General features: G+C 41.4%; 1 protein-coding gene across 5 annotated transcripts in view; it reads right to left on the reverse strand.

The window, feature by feature from the left end:
- The window catches only part of THSD7B (thrombospondin type 1 domain containing 7B), a 303,781-nt gene that overhangs the window by 45,896 nt on the left and 230,427 nt on the right, over positions 1–27,458 (reverse strand). For all 5 annotated transcript variants that reach the window (XR_012678316.1, XM_075180948.1, XM_075180947.1 and 2 more), the window contains exons 18-21: positions 14,695–14,836; positions 8,210–8,325; positions 7,380–7,497; positions 2,138–2,283 (exon numbers count right to left, since the gene is read on the reverse strand). Coding sequence is in view for 4 of the 5 variants with exons in the window: in XM_075180948.1 (XP_075037049.1) it covers positions 2,138–2,283; positions 7,380–7,497; positions 8,210–8,325; positions 14,695–14,836 (522 nt within the window). In the remaining variant the exon portion in view is untranslated. The remainder of the gene's footprint in view (positions 1–2,137; positions 2,284–7,379; positions 7,498–8,209; positions 8,326–14,694; positions 14,837–27,458) is intronic.

Raw genomic sequence — 27,458 nt, forward strand, 5'->3', positions numbered from 1 at the left:
TAAAGATTGCATCTAAGCTGGCGGAGATCGTGTTCCGTCCTATAATTTTTATGGGTCATGTTTTGCGCCTTCCACTTTGGCAGAGAATCCCCATTTTTTTGTCCAATGTTAAAAAACATACAAAATTGCCACATGTTATACAGTCAGGTGTCCAATCACTCTCATCATTAATTTAAGCCATGAATCAGACAGTATTTAAGGAACAAAATGTAAAAGTTCAATTTAATAGGAGGGTTGTAGAAGGGTAAACCTTGCTGGTACTTTTACACTTTTATTTATTTAAGTGGTCAACAAAAAGGATATATACACCCAGCTAAATAGTAAATTACTATTATGTGAGGACGTTTGACGTTTTCGGTACATTATATCATAGTAAAAGGCATGGAAAATATAATAGCAAAATTAGGTTCCCATATAAAAAATAAGGAAGGGGTGGAACAAGCAGGGGGGATACAAAGGGGGTGCAGGAGATTCAATATCATGTAATGAGCATAAGACAGTGGTTCCCAAACTGTGTACCTAGGCTCCCTGGGGTGCCTTGGAGATCTGACAGGGGTGCCTCGGACAGGGTCAGAGGTAAGCAAGGCGGAGGACTACTTGGTAATTATTTTGGCTTAGGGGTGCCTTGAAAAAAAATTGGAGACCCCAAGGGTGCCTTGAACTGAAAAAGTTTGAAGAAGAATCCATTGTCATAAGAGGTTCTAAGAGGCTGGAGGGATTCTAGTAGCATAAAGCAGGAAATTAATCAGAGAAGTTATGTCCCTGATTTTGGGATTCAACAAAGGTCCATGACATCCACACTCCACCATATATGTGATCCCTGTCATGAAGGTGATATGTATTTTTCCCATAGAGTCTATGTGCCATATGGGGTTTTTAAGGGCTGATGTTGAGGAAAGTTGTAAGACAAAAAATTTTTTTAGAGTGTTTCAATTTTGGGGAGGGTATGACAAGAGAAAGATCGATGGATCTTATTGTTTTGGAGTTTCAAGGTTTTAGAAGGATTATATTTTGCCCCAGAAGGGAGGATCTGAGGGCAGGTCCATAAAATGTGGGTCTTTTACAGTTTTGAACAATGCACCTCTTGAGATCTCCCTCCTCCATACAAACCTGGGCACATACGGTGGAGGGTAGAAGATTTTGAGCTGCGGATCCGGTGTACTTTATAAATGAGGTCTGGCAACAAATAAACGCTAATTGCTGATTAAGTTGTGTCAATCTGAACCTAAAAGTTATGTTGTAATTAACCCACAGGGTAGATTTGATCAAACCTTCTAAATAGGAAAAGTGGAGGTGTTGCCCATAGCAACCAATCAGATGCTAGCTATCATTTTGTAGAGTGTACTAGATAAATGATAGCTAGAATCTGATTGGGTGCTATGGGCAACACCTCCACTTATCCTTTTTAGAATGTCTGATAAATATCTTCCTGTTTAATAAACTGGATCTTAGAAATAGTTCTAACTTTGTATATTCCCTTTTGGTTTTAATGAAAAGCAGCACAATTAAGCCTGGGAAAATATCCTTGTACTAAACCCCACGATACCATTATTCTGCCAATAAAAAAATAATGCTCAGTCCCTGATAGAAAGCATAAAGTGACCATTTCTCCACCAATATATTGTGTTGCAGTCTATTCCAGAAAGCCTTCTGAGAGCAATATAAATTAAGTAATTTGCTTTGTAAGCTTTCCATGTATAATATAATAACATATTGATTTTCTTTGTCAATAAGTATATAATTCAGCTTCGAATAACCAGAGCACACCCCTGTACTTCTCCAAAACATTGTACTAATTATCAACTGGAAGATCAATCTGGAATGTTGCTACAGGAATGTTTGTCCAATCAAACGTGACCTTTAATGCTGTTAAATGTATGGCACGCTGGATTGCAGAAAGGACGGTGAATGCAAATAGTGGAAATCTGCAAGTGACAAAGTTTCGTAAAGGCTGATGTGCACATTGCAAGACTGATTAATCCAAAGCCTTAATGAGTCAATTCATCACAGAAATTGCTCAAGCTTGACACCACTCCATCCGAAAGTGACAGAGCAATTGCTAATTACCCATTACATCCTAATCTCCAATTTACTTACAGTGCATTTCCATTCATACAGTACTTCTCGTTCTTCCTACCTCCACTTTACACATTGACCATTCCCCAAAGGTCCAGACATAGTGCGGGTAAACCGGGCAGGTTCTGTGCTGCTTGAGCAGCGTTGGACAAGGTCGTCCGTCTCCTGCGGCTTGCATGATGATGTGCCGAGAGCGCCCCTGCTGGCCTGCAAGACAATTGCAATTGTCACTACATTAATTTTACATGGAATGGGCAACAATACAGATTACAAATACATCTTCATAAGATAGATTCCAATAAAACTGAGGAATTTAGGGCCACAAAATAAAATCTGAGGGCCACCAGCTGGACACTTGTGATGTGATATAACCTACGCCTAAGAATTATTATTATTATTACCATTTATTTATATAGCGCCACTAATTGTGCAGCGCTGTACACTCACATCGGTCCCTGTCTCATTGGGGCTTACAGTCTACATTCCCTAACACACACACAGACAGAGAGAGAGAGACAGACAGACTAGGGTCAATTTGTTAGCAGCCAATTAACCTACCAGTATGTTTTTGGAGTGTGGGAGGAAACCGGAGCACCCGGAGGAAACCCACGCAAACACGGGGGGAACATACAAACTCCTCACAGATAAGGCCATGGTTGGGAATTGAACACATGACCCCAGTGCTGTGAGGCAGAAGTGCTAACCACTGAGCCACCATGTACATAGTAGTATAGCAGACGTCACTAACTAAATTATATTGGAAGTGAGCTGTTATTTTCTAAACTGCATTAAAAGAATTACAGCTAGAATCTAATCAGCAGGGGAAGGCTGCCCTGGGGGTGGGGGTGAGGGTGGGGGGTCAGGGGGGCATCTGCCCCCCGGGCCGGTCCCATAGAGGGATACCTTGGGCTGGGTCACTTCTGGGCCACCTCCATTTTTTTTCCGTTAAAAGAGGCTGCTGAGTCGAGTCTTGACTCCAGGCTATAATTTGCCAGCCCTCCCCTGCTAATTAGTAGTGAAGAATTACGCCACTTTTTTTTCTATTACATCATTTGCCCAATTAATTTGAAAACAGACAGTAAAATAACAATGGCTACAACCGTGAAACCTGAAATGCAATTAAATTACTAAAATTAAATTCAGATAAATATACGGCATTAAGTTATGGTTGTCTTTAGTAGATTTTAGATTTCAATTACTAACAATTAGTGAACAGTTTTTTCTTTTATTTGTTTTTACTAGTAATTCTGCTTTTCTGACTTATATAATAAACATTTGATTATCTACAGTGTTAGAACATGGTTGTAGGACAACTGCTTACTGCACAATTGAGCATAAGCAAATGTTGCAAAAGTCACACCCTAATGTCTTCTCTGCAACCTAACCATATCCAATGGCCATTGAGGTAAAGGAGGACACGCCCCCTCTCTGCACTTGAATACCAAACTTACAATACAGACGGGGTTCTATTTATTTGAAAAAGAAGGGGGTGTTTATTTACACTTATTGCTACAATAAAGCACTTATTTATTAAAAAAAATGTACCTTACAGTGTACTTTGCAAACATCGATCAGCTTTATCATAGTTTTTCTCTTTTGCCAAAATACCACATAATTCCGATATATAGTTTACTCATTTTGACCCACTTACAAAACATAATTTTGTGTTTAATGGCCCTTTTTTTTTTTACTTTTTTGTTCTATTCAAAATGTATCTACATGTGTTATCCATTACTTTCTACAGGGAAACCGTGTGTGGGTCTGGAATGTTTTTTATTGTTTATTTAGATTTTTTTATTATTATTATTATGATCTATATATTAATAGCACAAGTACAACTTTTATGAGTGATTTATTTCCATGATGCCATTGTCTTGGCAGCAAATTAAAGGTCTTGGTGTGTAGATTTGCAGATAGATATTGGCGCTGTAAACGGTTGCATCATTTCGGAGTTATTTCGCAAAATGTCCGCCCGCCAATGCATTACCATTGTCCTCTGGAAAATGTGCCAGTTGGCAATATATCTGTGCACCTGCTGGTTGCTCTGGAAACTGTGACAATTAGTTAACTCTCCCTGTGCACCTGCTGCGTGACATGGAACATGTGACCTGCTGGGTGGTCTGAAAACTGTAACCGTTATTTGCAGTCCTGCTGGGTGACCTGGAACATGTGACCTGCTGGGCGGTCTGGAAACTGTGACCTATATATCAGTCTTGTGGGGACCATGCCCAGCAATGTAACTTCGATGGAAGTACTTATACATATATTGTAGTGTATAATTTTTTAGTTCCTTTAATATATTGATTGATAATATAATTATTTATTCATTATACTCCATTGTTAAAATTTCTACAAGTAATGTAGGGCATAAAAAAGTTATTGAATGTTGTTAATAAAACAATTTGGTCATTACATTTCACTTTCATTTAAGGCAGTTACCGCCGCGTTTCTCTAGTAATTATTATTTTCTGTTATTGTCCTGTAAATGAAAAAAATATATATATTCTTAATTAATGCCAATTGTGAAAATGAAATGATGCAGCGGTCTAGTTAGTCTGTTTCCACAGGACAGTGCTTCTGATTTTTCTGATTTTAATTTGTTTTACTGAAGACACTTTCATGCTTATTAAATAAGCAAAATAAGGTACGTAGTTTGTGGTGCCATTTTCAATCTACAGTAAATACGCTGAGTACACATTTATGCAATTATTGTGCAGTTCACATGATAAACGACCGTTTGGTCAAATATTGTAAGAGTGTGTACGCTCCCACAATCATGTATTATCGTACCAAAACAGATCAAATCTGTAGATTTGGTGTTACAAACATCTCACTCATGGATCAATAATGGAACGATGTTGGGCAAATGTGGAAGTGTATATGCACTCAGGACCAGCAGTGTAGGCAGATATCTGTGGAGTGTACAGAGTCAGATGGTTATGAGAGATGAAGATCACAGATCTGACGGTAACTCGAGTAGGTGTGTACACAGGAATCTTCACGCTCATTGGTCGTTAGCAAAATTGTTACAGAAATTGAAGTAAAATACAATAGTGTGTACCCAACTTTAAAGAAGAAAAATGACTCCCATATAAATGTGTTTTTTTTGGCACAAACCACTTTTGAAGTTTTTCCTCATTGAAAATAGAAGTAAGTGTTAAATATCTGTGCTGCTTCCAAAATACGAGTCATTTTATATAATTATTAATACAAAATAACCCTAAACACAATGAGCAGAGTATTCCTGAGAGCACTTACAATTATCTCAGATGAAAACACAAATGTCATTCTGCAGAGCTGATAGAAAAACATTCGCTGGTATTTTCTCTGTAGGATATAGGCTGTAATTGTTGAATAAATTATCTGTAATTTCAGAGAACACCTTCTTGATCTTTCTTATTCCCTCCTCATTTATTTGGTGTTAATATTCCTGACAGGTCACATGTACTATAAGACAATTGGAGTCCCCTCATAGTGCAGCTTCTGAAGAGATGTTTTGTAATAAATGAACCATTGATTTGCTACAACATCGCTCTATTGTTAAACCTCATTACAGATGCACATGTTATCCGCACCTAGATTGCTCTATCCTCGCAAATCACTGAGGAAAAACACACAACGGTAATAAATGTTTCTTGTTATCTATTCTTTGTGAACAAAATATTAACAGGAATGATATGATTGCAAAGAATGTGTCATAGAATTGTATTATGATCATGTCCAGTGGTCAGGTCATGTTGGAGGTGTAGTGTCCTATGTCTGTATAGAGTGTAATAGAATTGTATTATGATCATGTCCAATGGTCAGGTCATGTTGGGGGTGTAGTGTCCTATGTCTGTATAGAATGTAATAGAATTGTATTATGATCATGTCCAGTGGTCAGGTCATGTTGGGGGTGTAGTGTCCTATGTCTGTATAGAGTGTAATAGAATTGTATTATAATTATGTCCAGTGGTCAGGTCATGTTGGGGTGTAGTGTCCTATGTCTGTATAGAATGTAATAGAATTGTATTATGATCATGTCCAGTGGTCAGGTCATGTTGGGGGTGTAGTGTCCTATGTCTGAATAGAGTGTAATAGAATGGAACAAAATCAAACCAAGGCAATGGGCTAGATTTACTAAGCTGCGGGTTTGAAAAAGTGGGCATGTTGCAACCAATCAGATTCTAGTTTTCATTTATGTAGTACCTTCTACAAAATGATAGCTAGAATCTGATTGGTTGCTATAGGCAACATCCCCACTTTTTCATCTTAGTAAATATAGCCCCATATGTAAGCAATTGTCATTTTTTTTTTTAAGAATACAAACTATTTAAAAATAGATGTCTGACTAGACAGGTTTAATCACCAGTGATATGCTCTAAAACTTATTGCTGCCAAGTCTGGTCCCTGTGGATTCACTGCGAAATAAAGAAATAAACACTAGACAGTTCTGCCTCTTAAAACTCCTCAGAACAAGAAGAAAGTTAAGACGACCTTGAGCTGAAATGAAATGAAATGTTCTCTACAGCCGATCTCCTAATTCCGTCTCACTTAATAAGGAGAGAGAAACATTAAGTTAATCATGGTGTCTCACACTGCAGTTCTAGGGGAAATAGTCACAGAGTATGCTAAATATAAACGGCGGCCAATACAGATTCAGAAGTCATCTAGAAAGCACAGTGCATAACATGTAACATATATTATATGTGTTATTATGATCTGTCTTTATAAACTATAAAAATGAGATGTGAATCCCAAAGTGTGTTGAACTAGCCCAATATAATGACGCACTTGTATGGCGTGTGCTGTGTCTCTCTATATGAATCTTATTATAGGTAATAGAATGGTCACTGATTAATGTATTAATAAACTCTCATTTCATTTCCTCGGACAAGTACTGCTAGTGTTGTCCTCCAATCTATACTGCTATATATTTATATTAACCAAGGAAAAATAAATCACGTCTATGTTCTAACTGCATCTACCAACATGCTGGATAAGTATCTTATTGAAATCATTTGGAATATTAGCATGCATTGATGACTATTTCAGGCTGCACCTACTGCGATATCCAACCAATTGACTGATATTGGCTACCGCAGCGTGTGTGGCTGAAAAGAATTATAAAACCCATTTATCTGCCCAGCATCAGTCCATGGTCAGGCAGCCAGCAGACCTATCCGACACTTTATACACGCTGGAAGAGATTAACCCTTAATGGTGCAGAGCAGCAAAAATAAGACAGTTTTTTTTATTTTTTTTAAAAAATCAGTGTAGTGTCAGATTCAATCTACAACAACTTTATTGTTTCAAAAAATCACCTCCAAAGCCACAAGTTTGTGAGCAAAGAGACCAGGCTGACCAATCAGAAACGTGACAGTCAATCGTGCATTCCACCAGACATCGAAGGCTCATTTTTTCAGGCTTCTTCAATCCTAGCTGGATGGCGAAAAGAGAATAAATAAATAACTGCAGTACCGAAACGAAATGTTAAACTCAGCATAAGCTAGGAGAATAGCGTGTAGTGAGCAGGGGTAAAGGGCTCTGTTTGCACCAGTTAACTGTTTCCCATATTCTGAATAGATTGGTGGAAGGTAAAAGTGTTTGTCATATCCCAAGGCAATGAAGATAAACAACTCTGCATAATGATATATCTACACAGCTGAAGGACACAGAAGCTGGAGGAAATAAAATGAATGCAGTTAGTAAAAGTTGCAGGTCGGTGTGCAAAAGCCAGTAAGTTAAATCCATCTGACTGTGGGAGAAGAAAACAGTTTTGATTGGATTTCAAAACGGGTATACCCAGTAAAATATGATGTTTGGTCTCCTTGTTTTTAACTTCTTTTATATGTGATTGCAATTCTGGGAGACCTCCTGGGCTCCCGGGAGAGCAGGGCAACCTCCTGGTTCTAGATAAGTGACGGAGGTGGGGCTTAATGACGCAAATATCACGTAATCTTAGCCCTACCTCCTGCTGTAATTGGCCACAATTGTGACAATCATTTAGGGGTGGGGCTAAAAAGATGCAATTCATCAAGCTCCACCCCTGCACGTCCACCTCCCCCGGGTTCTCCCTGAAGCCAACAAGGAAAAGTTGGCAAGTATGGGATAAGAGAGGCGACCTGGGCCACGTCTGTACCCTAAACATTACCTGCTCACAATAAGACATTGTTACAGACTTCCCATCGCTGCGGGTGCAGTCTAACAGCCGAGTCTTCATTCCTTCTCCACAAACAGCGTTCCCACTGAGCTGACAGGTGCTCCACTCTGAAACAAGCAGCAAAACCCATTTACATACAGAGCCCACAATATATTATTCCTATTTACTGCATCAGTGACCCCTAAGTACCACTTGAGTCTGAAATAACTGAAATCACTTTCTGCCTCCTCTAACATTACTGGAGCCTCTCTCCCAGAATCCCCAATGCTGTGAGTAAAGGAAACAAGACCAAGGCAAGAGATTAATATTGGAGACATTGGGGTATATTTACTAAACTGCGGGTTTGTAAAAGTGGAGATGTTGCCAATAGCAACCAATCAGATTCTAGTTATCAGTTTGTAGAATGTACTAAATAAATGCTAACTAGAATCTGATTGGTTGCTATAGGCAAGAGTGCAGTTTAGCAATTATACTCCATTGACTTCTCTTGATGGGAAAGTCCACACTTTTGAAAGAAAATATTGGTGGTATTAAAAACATATATTTACTATAGATGCTCACTGACCCCTATGAACTGGTTTTGGTTTTGGATTTGGATTAGCTTTGTGTTTTGGTTATGGTTTTGGCAAAACAGCCCTCGTGTGTTTTGGTTTTGGTTTTGGATTTTTTTTTAGAAAAAATGCTAAAATATGCTAAAATCACATATTTTTGCTCTTTTTTTGTTCCTACATTATTATTAACCTCAATAAAAACAATTTCAAGTCATTTGCAGTCAATTTTGACCACAGGTCACAATATTATTTTCATACACTTTCAGACAAATACTGCAGCGACCTGGCTGGATGGTAAGCGACAGAGCAATGACACAAACACACGGCAGTTCCTAGCACATCCAGGACACATTGGCACACAGCAGTGGCAGAAAAGAAAAATGGGGGTCCGCCCTCCCTCCCACTTCTCGCTATGTTGGGTCTTAAAAAGGAATTCAAATCTCGCGAGATCCGACAACGTCACAATGGCGTTTTGCCTCATTTTCAATTCTGAGGGCACGTGAAAGTACCGAGCTAGCTCGGCTCAGTACTCGGATCCCCTAAGTTTGGGTGTGTTCGGTTCTAGAGGAACCGAGCCTGAGCATCTCTAATATTTACATTTTTATTTCAGCTCACAAGTATCATACACGTTAGCCTGGGCTCTCTCACATCTTCCCCAGGGGTACCGAGGTTGGCGTATTCAAACTATCTGCCTGGCCCTCCATTGGGGGCAGAAGGGTGACGTATTATGACCGCAGCTGCGCATCTAACCATCTGAGTAGGATTATAGTTCTTATAGGATATAAAATGTTTGACAGTGAATTAACCTCATCTATCTTGGTACATGCTACTGTCTTCTGTTATCAGCCATTTTGATAAACTCTTTACACATTTAGATGCATTTGTGAATGTTGTTAGTATTTTATTAAAGTTAACTTGCGCTTTAAAAATGTTTTTAAGTTTTTACTACCCTTTAAATTATGTAGAACCAGCATATTACACAGAATAGGTTTAATCCTTCGCATCAGTGGAGCTTACAGTCTAAATTCACAAACAGATAGCGTCTGTTCAGAACCAAAGTCATGGTCCCAGCGCTGTGAGACAGCAATGCTAGCCACTGTGCCACCGTACCAGATCTTTTAAAATTCAAAAACAATAGGGTTGATTTATTGTTGCACTTTATCACAGCAACCAGTCAGCAATTAGATTGTATCTGGCTAGTGTAAAGTACACAATGACAGCATGTGTGATTATTTGCTATGGTTTAGTGAATATTTTGCACTTAAATGTAATGCTATGAAAACGAGCCCAGATCCGACTGACATAAGCTATCTCAGCGAAAAGGAGTGAGCTTTGCACAGCGTGGTTGATAACAGCACAAGGTAACGACAGATGCGGTACAGGAATATTGTAATAATGATTAGAGTGGATGGTAATGGATGGCGGATTACCCATAATTAAACAATTACACCAAATTAATTACATTTTATCATTGTTTCATAATTATGTTAAATACGGTAATTTGCATTTTAATTAAAAATCTGTTGCTATAAGCAAAAAAAATGTCTGAATTTTGTTTTAATAGGTTCTGCTTCATAAAATGTGACGTGAAGTCATTAAGTGGTATGTGGGGGCACTAAAAAAATAAATATTTTTTTTTACACTTTAGCAAAAATCCAAGCAGGGCTGAATTTACATAGTTGAAGCCTGCGGGCACAGTCATATTGGTGCACTAAATTCCCCTTTGTAAATACCAGCCGTGTAGACTCACTGCCTCCTCGCCACAGTTCCCGGAGATCCCAGAAGGGGTGTGAAGTGATAACTGTGGGCAGGATCCAGGAGGGCAGCCTGCCCTCCAGGTAGTTCGGAAGAACTACCTGAAATTCTGGAGTCTCCTGAATATACCGTCTACTAATTCAAGTTCAGCTCTGTACAAGTCATTAATTCAGTTATGTTCCTTGTTTTATTAATGTAATATTGACTTTACTTATAGGACCGTTATATATAAAAACTACATAGTTAGTATTAACCCTTAAGCTCTTCACTAATGACTCCCGTCTGGGGGACATACAGAATGTAACATCAAGGTACACCCCACTCTTCGGTCTTGGGAGACGTATCCATAAACTAGAAGTGCACCTAGGTCTACGGAGAGGCGGAAACCGCTGAAGAGGCGCACTGTGCAACAGTGTAAACGCCACGTCTGGACCATCTTTACTACATGTGGATCTTTTGTGTGTTTTGAAGCTTTTTTTTTTTTACATTGAGCTAAGATCCCCTAGAAACGCGTTTCACCACCAAAGTCTAATTGAACGATGCAAAATGCATCTCATTAAAAATATAGGATGAGACCTGAACTCCAGCAGCTCAGAAATGATGCCGAAATAAAGTCCTTTTTTGGAGGGGAAATAATGTGCGCTCTTCCCCAAAGCAAGGAATGTCCCTAATTTGCGCACTCTCCACCCCTTTATCCATGTCATCAATCCTGCTCCGCAAATGAAATCTCTTTCCTGTACTGTTCCACACTGTTGCGCCTACTTTGCAAGGAATACCCTTATTAAGTGCTCTAGATGCGTTTGCACAATTGAATGCACAAATTATCTCCCAAGAGGATTTTATGCATGAATGAGGACTTGTATTATACCAGCAGGGCTTCTCTGCGAATCCCTGCACAGCCAGGAAAGCAGGTAGAGGGGAAAGTTTATTAGCACAAGCTCAGGGATAAGAGAGTTTGATATTTATTCTCTGACTACAGGGTATGCTAAAGTTTTATACACTGTCAGGACTTAAATATGACACACCTTCGGCCTTCGTCTAGTAAGAACTGTGTCCTCTGCAGTGGAGAACGAAGGCTGCAAACTGTACCACGTCAAGTTCTAATGTCATCAAAGTTTTTCAGGTATGGACAAATATTAATGTGTCAAGGACAACGCGTAATGATGCGTGTATTGGGTGCATTAATGGGCATAAGAAATGTACAATTAAAAATTCTTCTCAGACGGCATCATTAAACCAGTTAATGACTACACACTGATTCTGAAAATTATACTACTGATTTTACAGGTTCAGAGAATATATTGCTACGGACAATTAAGTGTCACATTACTGGCAAGAAGATACAACGTGGAAGAATATTAATCATGAAAAATGTGGAAAAGCTTCATTGTAATTACTTAACATTTGTCAAATTAACAGCCCAGTTGTTTTTCTCTTTTTGCACAGTAATAATCATGTAATCAAGTTTTCTGTTCAACATTTTTTGTCTCTGTAAACCTCTTGGTGACTATCAGATCTAGTAGGTCACGTCAGGACCAGGGTGTCTACAAAGAGTGTCTATAAAGACTCCGGTTTCCAACACATCGGAGGCTATTTGAGAGCTGAGACCATGGTCCACACTTTTAAGAGGCATTGCTGTCAACCTGCCCTCTGGCCATGTATGCCCGATCGAAGAACTAGCCGGGGCAAGAAAAGGAAGTACAGTTGAGAAGGGAGACGACCTACCCAATACCATACACAGTGTTCATCAATAAGCAAGAAAATGTGGCACGACAGGGACAAGAAGATCAGGACGCTCCCTCCAAAGTTGATGACAGGACAAGGAGAAAACTCATCAAGGGGGCAACCCAAAGGACTTTGGGTATTAATTCTAAAAGATATGTTTGGCGCAAAGACAAGCCAAAGAACGCCATATCTACTGAGAAGTATGGTGGTGGCAGATTCATGCTTTGGGACTGGTTCTCTTGAGGTTTGGTCAGGATAAAGGGCATAATGAATAGCTCCAAATATTTTGGCACAAAATTTTGGCAAAGAGTTTTGCCTCTGATGAAACGGCAATAGATTGCTGAGAAACGCGTCAGTCCGATTACAGACCGTACATACTGGATGATACACACTGGAGATCTGGACAGCTTTCACTGGACATACCCCGGGGTAGGACTTGAATTTTCTACCAGCTATGCTGTCATTGATGATACGTTTATAGTATATACAGATATATCTCCTGCAGCAAGTGGAGATCAGTGTCTATGTCACACGGGCTGACAATATACGCCCCAACTTCATACCAGAACCACAGGCGGGTTGACATACTTTAATGCTGAACATCGGAGTGCCCGTATACAGCGCATGACTTGAAATACAAATTTACTCATATTACCTCGCTACATGCTTTCATTCAATCAGTGTTGCAGGTGGGCTGATAAGTTTCAATATTAAACAAGCAAACCCTTAATGGGAAGCGTAAGCTGTCGAATACAGCACATGTGCTGACAATACAGGCTCACCTACAAATCCATAGCGCTGTATACCACCCAGGTTCTGTACATTGACAGAGGAGATAATAATTAGGAGGTTGTTATTTTCCACATATATGGATGTGAGGCTCCACTCTACAAATCTCCTTTGAATACAGTGGCATTTTTTCATCGATATACTGGGTGTTGCTGAACTCAGGTGAACTTTACTCCATGGTGGTATTTTTTGAATCAGGTGTTGTCATGACACTTTTTTAATTGAATTACTGATTGCATATATGTACCATATACTACGTTTGTTTATTAGGAATCCAGTATGTATTGGAATTATTCATATGCATATTTATGCTCATAATGATATAGATTTATATTGATTTTATATATATGAATATTAAATAATTGTGCCGATTTGAGAATTGCCCTATCTTATTTGTTTGTTTAGTTTGTTTATACCAGCAGGTCCAGATCCTGCTTAGATAAGCAGCATTTTTCATCGGACATTCTAGTTGGACTAGCGCCCCTTATCTGTGTGTCTGTCATTATAAAGCTGGCTAGCATAGGCATAGCGGTGCTTCTCTATCATGAATCACTCAGGGCCAGGGCAGAGATCAGAGAAGTGACACGCATGTATACCAGCTTATAGAAATACCCTGCACAGCTTGGTAAATTCAAACACGGGTACATAGTCAGTGAGGTAACCAAAAGTTTTAAAATTAATTATTGGAAAATTAAAAAGTCACTATTTAAGATTAGAGATGTTCAGGCTCAGTTCCCCGAGAACCGAACATACCCAAATTTAGCAGATTAGAGTACCGAGCCGCCTCAGAATTGAAAACAAGGCAAAACGTCATTGTGACGTCATCGGATCTTGAATCAAAGTGTATGAAAATAATAATGTGACCAGTGAGGTGGTCAAAATTGACTGCAAATTACTTGAAATTAGTGTTAATAATAATGTAGGAACAAAAAAATAGCAAAATTATGTTATTTTAGCATATTTTAGGATTTTTAAAAAAATCCAAAACCAAAACACACGAGGGCGGCTTTGCCAAAACCAAAACCAAAACACGAAGCTAAACCAGATCCAAAACCAAAACCAGTTCACAGGGGTCAGTGAGCATCTTTATTTAAGATTAATATATGCCAAATAAACTACATAATATACCTAAAATAACTGGAGAGTTTATACTTTACTACATATGTCCTCTACTCTCTCTTTCACCCCTTGGGTAGCAGTTTGCCCTTTTAGGAGGGAGGTGCATCTCTATCTTACATTCTTCTGAGATAGTAGAATGTCAGTGGCAGATTTCTCCTTAGCAAGTGCAGGGTAAAGTCTAAGCTAGCTAGGCAAACTGCTGACCATACAAATCTAAAAATGCATTGTCATTTAATCATGGGTGTGCAGTAAATACCTACACACCTCCAGCACAGCAAGGATTTCCATAAGCTCTGTTCTGCAGAAGAATCTTTGAAGATCAATCCATTATACAGTTAAATTAGCTCAATAAACTCTGCTCCAAATGCCAGCGGTAGAAAGATGATACATCGTCTTTAATATATAGACAATGAAGTGAATGAATAATGAATGGGTACATTCAATGTACTAGTCACCGTGACAGACACTGTAGGTCTCTAGAGGAAGCTATAAGCCAGTCCTAGTAGAGATTATAATAACCGGGGGGTGCACTCGTACCTGTGACATTATACTGATAGTGGAAACAATTACTGTTCAGAATACACGGCTCCGTTTCGGAGTCCTCAGGACAGAACTTTATGGTAGTAGGTAATCTCAGTGGAAATCTTGTCCTTGACCTCACTGAAGAGGAGTCACAAAACTGATGGGAAAAAAACAAGTAGAAGAATTGTTAATATCATGATCAGCACATTCAGTCTCTGCAATACTAGAAGGTATTCCCAGATGTACATATTTACAAATCTCAGAACCATGGACAGAGCTCAAGATCAGTGGTTATAACTAGGGGTGGCCAGTAGGGGTGCTGATAACACAAGTTGGGAAGGGGGCACAATATCACAAGGGGGAAAAAAAGATCAGGTGGAAGAAAGAGCAGAATTAATAAAAAAATAAGTATTAAAAATTGCAGTGGGGTCTGAGCAATTTGTCTGACAATGGAGCTGACAATCAGATTGTACAATGAAGGTGCAATTCTTGTATCAATATTTATTCCTATAGAATCTGCGTAGTAAGTTTAAAAATGTTGGGTTTGTACCACAACTGTCATATATTTGGGTGAAACTTGAGGTCGTGGATTGGTGAAAAAGGGTGGACCTAAACTATTGCTAAGGGAGCATAATTACAGACCATTGTGCAAAAAAATCACTGCAGTGAGGGGTGATTATGCCAAAACGGGACAATGCGGAGACAGGATTCGCAGAATTCTATAGAAAAAGTGTCCTCTTTACTCTAAGCCACTTGTAGCAATGTCACTGCATCTATCTTTATAAAAGCTTCCTTCATAACTCCCGACATTTAAACATGCAAAATTGGGACAATATATGCCCCTCCCCTGATCTACCCAAACCGTCCATTTTTGAGCAAAATTCACCATTTCTGTGTGAATTTGCTCCTTTGTCTGTTCTCCAACAGCTTCTCTCAACATTTATCCGTGCGAACTTGGGACAAAATAAGCCCCATCCCCAAATTGCCCAAACCCTGTCCCAAATCAACCCAATATACCCATTTTGGTGAAACCTCACCCACTTTGCTGTAAGCCCCACCCCTTTCTAGGTCCACAATTCGGCAGTGACCCACCCAAATCGGTACAGTTTGGAGGTACGCTACAGTTTATTAGTGACTTTGGTTGTGCACTTTTTTAAGCCTTAAAACATTTCTTTTTTTTAAACACTAATTGTTGATAATTGTGTTGCAGCTGTGCTTAATAAGAATAAAAAGCACATCTAATTGCTGTAATAAGTAACTTCTTGTATGTTCTCTGGAACTGTGTTTCTGGAGGAATGCCAAACATCAGTAACAGCAGGGAAAAATATTGTTAAAATCTGTTAAATCTCGGAGCATGGCCTCAGAACCAAGAGCACCGCAGGGGTAAACGCAGGATTTGTAGAGGGAGGTTTCCACACCACGCAGCCAGTGGGCGTGACCAGCATGCATGGAGGCGTGGCTATAATATTAGACAGTGCTTGGCTGCTCTCCAACTCTTTCTATCTCCATAATATACATAGGCAATGCTGCGTGGACAACTGTTCGGTGCACACAGCTCTCCCTTTTCAAGCAGAGCCGTGTGAAGCAGGGGCAGGGTCCAGCCACCTCAATTATACAGTGCCCCAGGCTTGGAGGGAGGTTTCCAGGCACTAGGAACACCCCCCCTCGGTTTGCCTATGCACTGCACTCCTAAACGTTCATTAAAAAATGGGAAAATGTGATAACCAGACAATTTTTCAGCACTATCTTCTATATGACCACTGTGCACATAGTTTTACACCACTATACTGAGTTCTAGACGTGCGGGACTGCAATCTAACTTAAATATACATCTATGTATTTGTTACAGCAATGCAGCTATCCCCATGCCCATTTACTTTCCAATAACCAGGACACAGAGCAAGCGATTAACAATCTGAGCTGACGCTTATTAAATGTCTGAAAATGTAATTCACTCTCCTTCCCTGTTTCATTGCATGTTCTCTAGTGACTAATTAACTTCCCGCGTTCCCCAGCTCAATAAATACCCAAAGCAGATGCCGGCAACTCAATGAATTGCTCTAGACTGATAAACAGAAACAAGCAGACAAACCAAACATACACAAATTAAATAGGTATCCTGAAATTGGTTCAACATAATTAAATATATTTAACTTATTATAGATTATACATATTATATATACTACTACGTAGAAGGGATTGTGAAATGGCGATCAATACAGTATGAATGTAATTTCATTAGGTGTTAATGAAAAAAAGGAAAATAAAGGAATTCACTGAGTCAATCCTGAGAATATATCGTTAGTAAGAGGAATGGGGAGTCTAGAGGGGCTAATTGACTTTTATCTGCCATCTAAACGTTTCTATATATACTGTATGTCAGCATTTTCTTTTCATAGTCCTATTTAGTGTCTGTATATAGAGTATAATTTCAATTTCACCTTTATGTGGTTTCCAATGATTGAGCTTATTCTTAAAGGACTCAGGTAGATTTGGCACTACGATCCCTGGAAAAGGCATGCCTTACATTAAACATTTTGTAGAGTTGTGCTCCTTCTTGCTTATACTCCCAAAATATCCGGGAGACACCCGAATTTTGGGTAGTTCTCTTGGATCCCTTAGAGAGCATGCCTTTCCTAGTGAAGTGGGACGAATGGGGGCCACAATGGTGCGATTCGGCGCGATCGTTGGGGTGGCCCAAAATTATGCAATTTGCGGTACTACCATCCCCTTTCCTATACTTTCCACTTGATCTCCTGCAGGGTACATTTTTAAAGTTGGCACTGTGCCTCAGATTACAATATAAAGTGCCCCTCCCAAGTCCACAGGTAAAATCACACCCCTCCATACCAATACAATACCCATCACTGTCATCTAATATAACATTATTATTATCATTATTATCGTTTATTTGTTAGGCCCCACAAGGTATCCGCAGCGCCGTTCATGGTACAAACAGTAGACTATACAGGGTAGAACAATACAAAACAATAAACACAAAGTACCAGAACTTCAGAAACTCCAGGCAGGCAAATACTGTAAGGACGGAGCGGAAGAACAGGTCTGGAGACAGGAGGGGAGAGGGGCCCTGCTCATACGAGCTCACATCCTAAGGGAGGGTAGACAAAATCAGGCACAAGAGGGAGCCAGTGAAGCAAAGGGGAGAGTAAAAAGGAGCCAGGGGAGAAACAGAAGGGTGAGAGGTTAAGTGGATGGTTGGTAGGCCTTAAGGAACAGGTGAGTTTTATAAGCCCGCTTGAAGGAGCACAGAGTAGGAGAGAGACGGATGGAGCGAGGGAGGTCGTTCCAGTGAAGGGGGGCAGCTCGGGAGAAGTCTTGTATTCTAGAGTGGGAAGAGGTGACCAGGGTGGAGGAGAGGCGGCGATCATTGGCTGAGTGCAGGGAGCGGGCAGGAGTGTGAATGGAGAGGAGGTTAGAGATATAAGGGGCAGTAGACTGGGAGAGAGCCTTAACATCCTGAACTATAGGTACATTTCTCCAACCTTCACCATCTACTGAATAATAAATTAATATGACACCTTACAGAGATATAGTTCACACACAGATTTTTCTTGCATGAGCTGCTATAGCTCTATATATATATATATATATATATATATATATATATATATATATATTATTAAATAGTCTTTAGCCATTCACCACCCAACATTTGTCACAAAAAATCAACATCTGATTGAAATTGCGTTTTGGTGCAGTACCGTTTATCAGACAGTGGGTGGTGCTGACACAACATCTTTTCATAGACAACAGTGGCAAACATGGTGCCTCTGAGTGAGTGTCTTGGCTTTCCCAAGACAGACCTGGTAATTGAGACATGGATTATTAGAATTGCTGAGGATAGGACAGCGTTCTGATTCAGAGATAACACTGAGCACAGTAGGGCTTGATTAGAAACCAATTTTTATTTATAGGTGGGAGTAGGGTAGGTGTGGGGGTGTATTAGTGTGGGTAGTATAGGTGGGAGTAGGGTAAGTATGAGGGTCTATTAGTGTGGGTAGTATAGGTGGGAGTAGGGTAAGTATGATGGTGTACTAGTGTGAGTAGTATAGGTGGGAATAGGGTAGGTGTGAGGGTGCATTAGTGTGAGTAGTATAGGTGGGAGTAGGGTAGATGTGAGGGTGTATTAGTGTGAGTAGTATAGGTGGGAGTAGGTTAAGTATGAGGGTGTACTAGTGTGAGTAGTATAAGGGGGGGTTTGGTAGGTGTGAGGGTGCATTAGTGTGAGTAGTATAGGTGGGAGTAGGGTAGGTGTGGGGGTGCATTAGTGTGAGTAGTATAGGTGGGAGTAGGTTAAGTATGAGGGTGTACTAGTGTGAGTAGTATAAGGGGGAGTAGGGTAGGTGTGAGGGTGCATTAGTGTGAGTAGTATAGGTGGGAGTAGGGTAGGTGTGAGGGTGTATTAGTGTGAAAAGTATAGGTGGGAGTAGGATAAGTATGAGGGTGTACTAGTGTGAGTAGTATAGGTGGGAGTAGGGTAGGTGTGAGGGTGCATTGGTGTGAGTAGTATAGGTGGGAGTAGGGTAAGTATGAGGGTGTACTAGTGTGAGTAGTATAGGTGGGAGTAGGGTAGGTGTGAGGGTGTATTAGTGTGAGTAGTATAGGTGGAGCAGGGTAATTATGAGGGTGCATTAGTGTGAGTAGTATAGGTGGGAGCAGGGTAAGTATGAGGGTGTACTAGTGAGAATATTATAGGTAGGAGTAGGGTAAGTATTATGGTGTACTAGTTTGAGTAGTATAGGTGGGAGTAGGGTAAGTATAAGGGTGTACTAGTGTGAGTAGTATAGGTGGGAGTAGGGTAGGTGTGAGGGTGTACTAGTGTGAGTAGTATAGGTGGGAGTAGGGTAAGTATGATGGTGTACTAGTGTGAGTAGTATAGGTGGGAATAGGGTAGGTGTGAGGGTGCATTAGTGTGAGTAGTATAGGTGGGAGTAGGGTAGGTGTGAGGGTGTATTAGTGTGAGTAGTATAGGTGGGAGTAGGTTAAGTATGAGGGTGTACTAGTGTGAGTAGTATAAGGGGGAGTAGGGTAGGTGTGAGGGTGCATTAGTGTGAGTAGTATAGGTGGGAGTAGGGTAGGTGTGGGGGTGCATTAGTGTGAGTAGTATAGGTGGGAGTAGGTTAAGTATGAGGGTGTACTAGTGTGAGTAGTATAAGGGGGAGTAGGGTAGGTGTGAGGGTGCATTAGTGTGAGTAGTATAGGTGGGAGTAGGGTAGGTGTGAGGGTGTATTAGTGTGAATAGTATAGGTGGGAGTAGGATAAGTATGAGGGTGTACTAGTGTGAGTAGTATAGGTGGGCGTAGGGTAGGTGTGAGGGTGCATTGGTGTGAGTAGTATAGGTGGGAGTAGGGTAAGTATGAGGGTGTACTAGTGTGAGTAGTATAGGTGGGAGTAGGGTAGCTGTGAGGGTGTATTAGTGTGAGTAGTATAGGTGGAGCAGGGTAAGTATGAGGGTGCATTAGTGTGAGTAGTATAGGTGGGAGCAGGATAAGTATGAGGGTGTACTAGTGAGAATATTATAGGTGGGAGTAGGGTAAGTATTATGCTGTACTAGTTTGAGTAGTATAGGTGGGAGTAGGGTAAGTATAAGGGTGTACTAGTGTGAGTAGTATAGGTGGGAGTAGGGTAGGTGTGAGGGTGTACTAGTGTGAGTAGTATAGGTGGGAGTAGGGTAAGTATGATGGTGTACTAGTGTGAGTAGTATAGGTGGGAATAGGGTAGGTGTGAGGGTGCATTAGTGTGAGTAGTATAGGTGGGAGTAGGGTAGGTGTGAGGGTGTATTAGTGTGAGTAGTATAGGTGGGAGTAGGTTAAGTATGAGGGTGTACTAGTGTGAGTAGTATAAGGGGGAGTAGGGTAGGTGTGAGGGTGCATTAGTGTGAGTAGTATAGGTGGGAGTAGGGAAGGTGTGGGGGTGCATTAGTGTGAGTAGTATAGGTGGGAGTAGGTTAAGTATGAGGGTGTACTAGTGTGAGTAGTATAAGGGGGAGTAGGGTAGGTGTGAGGGTGTATTAGTGTGAATAGTATAGGTGGGAGTAGGATAAGTATGAGGGTGTACTAGTGTGAGTAGTATAGGTGGGAGTAGGGTAGGTGTGAGGGTGCATTGGTGTGAGTAGTATAGGTGGGAGTAGGGTAAGTATGAGGGTGTACTAGTGTGAGTAGTATAGGTGGGAGTAGGGTAGGTGTGAGGGTGTATTAGTGTGAGTAGTATAGGTGGAGCAGGGTAAGTATGAGGGTGTACTAGTGTGAGTAGTATAGGTGGGAGTAGGGTAAGTATGAGGGTGTACTAGTGAGAATATTATAGGTGGGAGTAGGGTAAGTATTATGCTGTACTAGTTTGAGTAGTATAGGTGGGAGTAGGGTAAGTATAAGGGTGTACTAGTGTGAGTAGTATAGGTGGGAGTAGGGTAAGTATGAGGGTGTACTAGTGTGAGTAGTATAGGTGGGAGTAGGGTAAGTATGAGGGTGTACTAGTGTGAGTAGTATAGGTGGGAGGAGGGTATGTGTGAGGGTGTATTAGTGTGAGTAGTATAGGTGGGAGTAGGGTAGGTGTGAGGGTGTATTAGTGTGAGTAGTACACGTCGGAGTAGGGTAGGTGTGAGGGTGTATTAGTGTGAGTAGGATAGGTGCTAGTAGGGTAGGTGTGAGGGTGTATTAGTGTGAGTAGTATAGGTGGGAGTAGGGTAGGTGTGAGGGTGTATTAGTGTGAGTAATATAGGTGGGAGTAGGGTAAGTATGAGGGTGTACTAGTGTGAGTAGTATAGGTGGGAGTAGGGTAGGTGTGAGAGTGTATTGGTGTGGGTAGTATAGGTGGGAGGAGGGTATGTGTGAGGGTGTATTAGTGTGAGTAGTATAGGTGGGAGTAGGGTAGGTGTGAGGGTGTATTAGTGTGAGTAGTACACGTCGGAGTAGGGTAGGTGTGAGGGTGTATTAGTGTGAGTAGGATAGGTGCTAGTAGGGTAGGTGTGAGGGTGTATTAGTGTGAGTAGTATAGGTGGGAGTAGGGTAGGTGTGAGGGTGTATTAGTGTGAGTAGTATAGGTGGGAGTAGGTTAAGTATGAGGGTGTACTAGTGTGAGTAGTATAAGGGGGGGTTTGGTAGGTGTGAGGGTGCATTAGTGTGAGTAGTATAGGTGGGAGTAGGGTAGGTGTGGGGGTGCATTAGTGTGAGTAGTATAGGTGGGAGTAGGTTAAGTATGAGGGTGTACTAGTGTGAGTAGTATAAGGGGGAGTAGGGTAGGTGTGAGGGTGCATTAGTGTGAGTAGTATAGGTGGGAGTAGGGTAGGTGTGAGGGTGTATTAGTGTGAATAGTATAGGTGGGAGTAGGATAAGTATGAGGGTGTACTAGTGTGAGTAGTATAGGTGGGAGTAGGGTAGGTGTGAGGGTGCATTGGTGTGAGTAGTATAGGTGGGAGTAGGGTAAGTATGAGGGTGTACTAGTGTGAGTAGTATAGGTGGGAGTAGGGTAGGTGTGAGGGTGTATTAGTGTGAGTAGTATAGGTGGAGCAGGGTAATTATGAGGGTGCATTAGTGTGAGTAGTATAGGTGGGAGCAGGGTAAGTATGAGGGTGTACTAGTGAGAATATTATAGGTAGGAGTAGGGTAAGTATTATGGTGTACTAGTTTGAGTAGTATAGGTGGGAGTAGGGTAAGTATAAGGGTGTACTAGTGTGAGTAGTATAGGTGGGAGTAGGGTAGGTGTGAGGGTGTACTAGTGTGAGTAGTATAGGTGGGAGTAGGGTAAGTATGATGGTGTACTAGTGTGAGTAGTATAGGTGGGAATAGGGTAGGTGTGAGGGTGCATTAGTGTGAGTAGTATAGGTGGGAGTAGGGTAGGTGTGAGGGTGTATTAGTGTGAGTAGTATAGGTGGGAGTAGGTTAAGTATGAGGGTGTACTAGTGTGAGTAGTATAAGGGGGAGTAGGGTAGGTGTGAGGGTGCATTAGTGTGAGTAGTATAGGTGGGAGTAGGGTAGGTGTGGGGGTGCATTAGTGTGAGTAGTATAGGTGGGAGTAGGTTAAGTATGAGGGTGTACTAGTGTGAGTAGTATAAGGGGGAGTAGGGTAGGTGTGAGGGTGCATTAGTGTGAGTAGTATAGGTGGGAGTAGGGTAGGTGTGAGGGTGTATTAGTGTGAATAGTATAGGTGGGAGTAGGATAAGTATGAGGGTGTACTAGTGTGAGTAGTATAGGTGGGCGTAGGGTAGGTGTGAGGGTGCATTGGTGTGAGTAGTATAGGTGGGAGTGGGGTAAGTATGAGGGTGTACTAGTGTGAGTAGTATAGGTGGGAGTAGGGTAGCTGTGAGGGTGTATTAGTGTGAGTAGTATAGGTGGAGCAGGGTAAGTATGAGGGTGCATTAGTGTGAGTAGTATAGGTGGGAGCAGGGTAAGTATGAGGGTGTACTAGTGAGAATATTATAGGTGGGAGTAGGGTAAGTATTATGCTGTACTAGTTTGAGTAGTATAGGTGGGAGTAGGGTAAGTATAAGGGTGTACTAGTGTGAGTAGTATAGGTGGGAGTAGGGTAGGTGTGAGGGTGTACTAGTGTGAGTAGTATAGGTGGGAGTAGGGTAAGTATGATGGTGTACTAGTGTGAGTAGTATAGGTGGGAATAGGGTAGGTGTGAGGGTGCATTAGTGTGAGTAGTATAGGTGGGAGTAGGGTAGGTGTGAGGGTGTATTAGTGTGAGTAGTATAGGTGGGAGTAGGTTAAGTATGAGGGTGTACTAGTGTGAGTAGTATAAGGGGGAGTAGGGTAGGTGTGAGGGTGCATTAGTGTGAGTAGTATAGGTGGGAGTAGGGTAGGTGTGGGGGTGCATTAGTGTGAGTAGTATAGGTGGGAGTAGGTTAAGTATGAGGGTGTACTAGTGTGAGTAGTATAAGGGGGAGTAGGGTAGGTGTGAGGGTGCATTAGTGTGAGTAGTATAGGTGGGAGTAGGGTAGGTGTGAGGGTGTATTAGTGTGAATAGTATAGGTGGGAGTAGGATAAGTATGAGGGTGTACTAGTGTGAGTAGTATAGGTGGGAGTAGGGTAGGTGTGAGGGTGCATTGGTGTGAGTAGTATAGGTGGGAGTAGGGTAAGTATGAGGGTGTACTAGTGTGAGTAGTATAGGTGGGAGTAGGGTAGGTGTGAGGGTGTATTAGTGTGAGTAGTATAGGTGGAGCAGGGTAAGTATGAGGGTGTACTAGTGTGAGTAGTATAGGTGGGAGTAGGGTAAGTATGAGGGTGTACTAGTGAGAATATTATAGGTGGGAGTAGGGTAAGTATTATGCTGTACTAGTTTGAGTAGTATAGGTGGGAGTAGGGTAAGTATAAGGGTGTACTAGTGTGAGTAGTATAGGTGGGAGTAGGGTAAGTATGAGGGTGTACTAGTGTGAGTAGTATAGGTGGGAGTAGGGTAGGTGTGAGGGTGTACTAGTGTGAGTAGTATAGGTGGGAGTAGGGTAGGTGTGAGGGTGTACTAGTGTGAGTAGTATAGGTGGGAGTAATGTAGGTGTGAGGGTGTATTAGTATAGGTAGTATAGGTGGAGTCGGGTAAGTATGAGGGTGTATTAATGTGAGTAGTATAGGTGGGAGTAGGGTAGGTGTGAGGGTGTACTAGTGTGAGTAGTATAGGTGGGAGTAATGTAGGTGTGAGGGTGTATTAGTATAGGTAGTATAGGTGGAGTCGGGTAAGTATGAGGGTGTATTAATGTGAGTAGTATAGGTGGGAGTAGGGTAAGTATGAGGGTGTACTAGTGTGAGTAGTATAGGTGGGAGGAGGGTATGTGTGAGGGTGTATTAGTGTGAGTAGTATAGGTGGGAGTAGGGTAGGTGTGAGGGTGTATTAGTGTGAGTAGTACACGTCGGAGTAGGGTAGGTGTGAGGGTGTATTAGTGTGAGTAGGATAGGTGCTAGTAGGGTAGGTGTGAGGGTGTATTAGTGTGAGTAGTATAGGTGGGAGTAGGGTAGGTGTGAGGGTGTATTAGTGTGAGTAATATAGGTGGGAGTAGGGTAAGTATGAGGGTGTACTAGTGTGAGTAGTATAGGTGGGAGTAGGGTAGGTGTGAGAGTGTATTGGTGTGGGTAGTATAGGTGGGAGGAGGGTATGTGTGAGGGTGTATTAGTGTGAGTAGTATAGGTGGGAGTAGGGTAGGTGTGAGGGTGTATTAGTGTGAGTAGTACACGTCGGAGTAGGGTAGGTGTGAGGGTGTATTAGTGTGAGTAGGATAGGTGCTAGTAGGGTAGGTGTGAGGGTGTATTAGTGTGAGTAGTATAGGTGGGAGTAGGGTAGGTGTGAGGGTGTATTAGTGTGAGTAATATAGGTGGGAGTAGGGTAAGTATGAGGGTGTACTAGTGTGAGTAGTATAGGTGGGAGTAGGGTAGGTGTGAGAGTGTATTGGTGTGGGTAGTATAGGTGGGAGTAGGGTAGGTGTGAGGGTGTATTAGTGTGAGTAGGATAGGTGCTAGTAGGGTAGGTGTGAGGGTGTATTAGTGTGGGTAGTATAGGTGGGAGTAGGGTAGGTGTGAGGGTGTATTAGTGTGAGTAGTATAGGTGGGAGTAGGGTAGGTGTGAGGGTGTATCAGTGGGAGTAGTATAGGTGGAAGTAGGGTAAGTATGACGGTGTATTGGTGTGGGTAGTATAGGTGGGAGTAGGGTAGGTGTGAGGGTGTATTAGTGTGGGTAGTATAGGTGGGAGTAGGGTAGGTGTGAGGGTGTATCAGTGGGAGTAGTATGGTGGGAGTAGGGTAGGTGTGAGGTTGTATTAGTGAGAGTAGTATAGGTAGGAGCAGGGTAAGTATAAGGGTCTATTAGTGTGGGTAGTATAGGTGGGAGTAGGATAGGTGTGAGGGTACATTAGTGTGGGTAGTATAGGTGGGAGTAGGGTAAGTATGAAGGTCTATTAGTGTGGGTAGTATAGGTGGGAGTAGGGTAAGTATGATGGTGTATTAGTGTGAGTAGTATAGGTTGGAATAGGGTAGGTGTGAGGGTGTATTAATGTGAGTAGTATAGGTAGGAGTAGGGTAATAAAATATAGATGAAGAGATGGGTTTTCATATGGAGTTTAAAGATTTGAGTGCTGGGGGAGAATCTGAAGGGGCCTGGTAAGGCATTCGATAAGTGGGTAGCAACACGGGAGAATTCTTGCCAGAAATGAAGGTGATTATCAGACATATAACGAGCAGAGGCTCAGCAGGTCAGAGGTAAGAGAGTGTAACATAGCACCTCAAGAGAAATCCTGGTGGTAACTCTTTGATGTATTAGGAGAAGCCCGGATAAAAACCTGTGACCTCTGGATATTAGCACATATCCACCAATACTCAATGCGTGTACTACCCTTGCAGCTGTATTATCGTTATTGTATGAGAAGCCCATATTACCACTTGAGTTTTAGCAATTGGTGCAGCCTGCAGTAAAACTGTTGCAGCTTGTACATGTCTGTACCTTTCAGGTCCTGCTTAGAGCATCGTGTCTAGAACAATGGAAATGTAAGATAGAGGTGACAGGCCTCCCGCTGTACAAATAAGCCATCAATCTCTATTTTTATCCATATTCATTACATTTCCCGGGAACATATTCTCCTGTTTATGTTAATGCAGCTGATCCTCTCTGGCAGGGGGAGGACACACAGAAAAGACATCTATGTTTCTTATGTCTTCTTCATGAATGTGTCCATGTATCTTATGGAAATTTCACAATACAGGAAAAATGCAGACACAAAAAAAAATGAAGCGGCTTTTGACAAACAAGAGGCTGGTTTTATACGCTCAGAATCCAAATTGGTTGTAAAGAAAAGAGAGTGAACATTTCCGGCAGTGTCAGGTGTACAACATCAGTGCAATTTAATTTCAGGAGCTGGGAGAATAGCAATGAGGAGCTTCTGTGCTAAAATGATTCTATACAAATATATTTTTATAGAGGAAATCCAATGCTGAAATAATTTTCCTGCGGTCTGATAGTCAGAAAAGAAACTATTGCTAGGCAGCGGTCATGCAAATTTTGCTTTTTGTTTTGCTATTTTTATTTTTTGTTTAACTTAGTTATATTAGCATATTGTCTTATATTTATACTATAGCATTATTATTGTATTTGTATCACATAGTGGTTCTCTCATCTTCCAGTGGGGACAGACTCACTACTGCCCCTCTTTGGCAAATACCAGTCCTGCAGCTTATTGCTTCGTGCTTGATGTGCACTGATATAGGGTTAAAAGTCTGATTAGTGCATCGCTCTGTGTTTGAGCAACAGGTTTCCATAGCTTATAGCAGTGATGGCTAACCTGTGACACTCCAGGTGTTGTGAAACTACAAGTCCCAGCATGCTTTGCCAGTAGATAACTAGCTGATATCTGGCAAAGCATGCTGGGGCTTGTAGTTTCACAACACCTGGAGTGTCACAGGTTAGCCATCACTGGCTTATAGAGTACTATTCAGGATTGTTTCTTTCTGTCCATGTTTATCTGTTACCCTGACTTGCAGCTTATTTTTACACATTATTTTTGAGCTGTCGGTCCTGAGCTCTGGCTTGTCTCCAACTTCAGTTATGTCTTGTAAATGGTTCTCTAGTAATTTGCGGAGAACAAGACATCCATGACACAGTTAATTCCGCTCCATAAACTAGCAGCAAACTGGATCCACACTTATTGCCTCTGACAGGCAAAATGGGAGCTCAATGCACTTATGTGAGGGTCCTGCAGGTGCACCTATTTAAATTTTGCCATGCCAATTAGGAGGCGTCTGTGATTTTGCTTTTGTTTGATACCTGGGTGCACAAATTATTTT

This window comes from Mixophyes fleayi, chromosome 7, assembly GCF_038048845.1.
Source record: "Mixophyes fleayi isolate aMixFle1 chromosome 7, aMixFle1.hap1, whole genome shotgun sequence".
Classification (NCBI taxonomy): Eukaryota; Metazoa; Chordata; class Amphibia; order Anura; family Limnodynastidae; genus Mixophyes; species Mixophyes fleayi.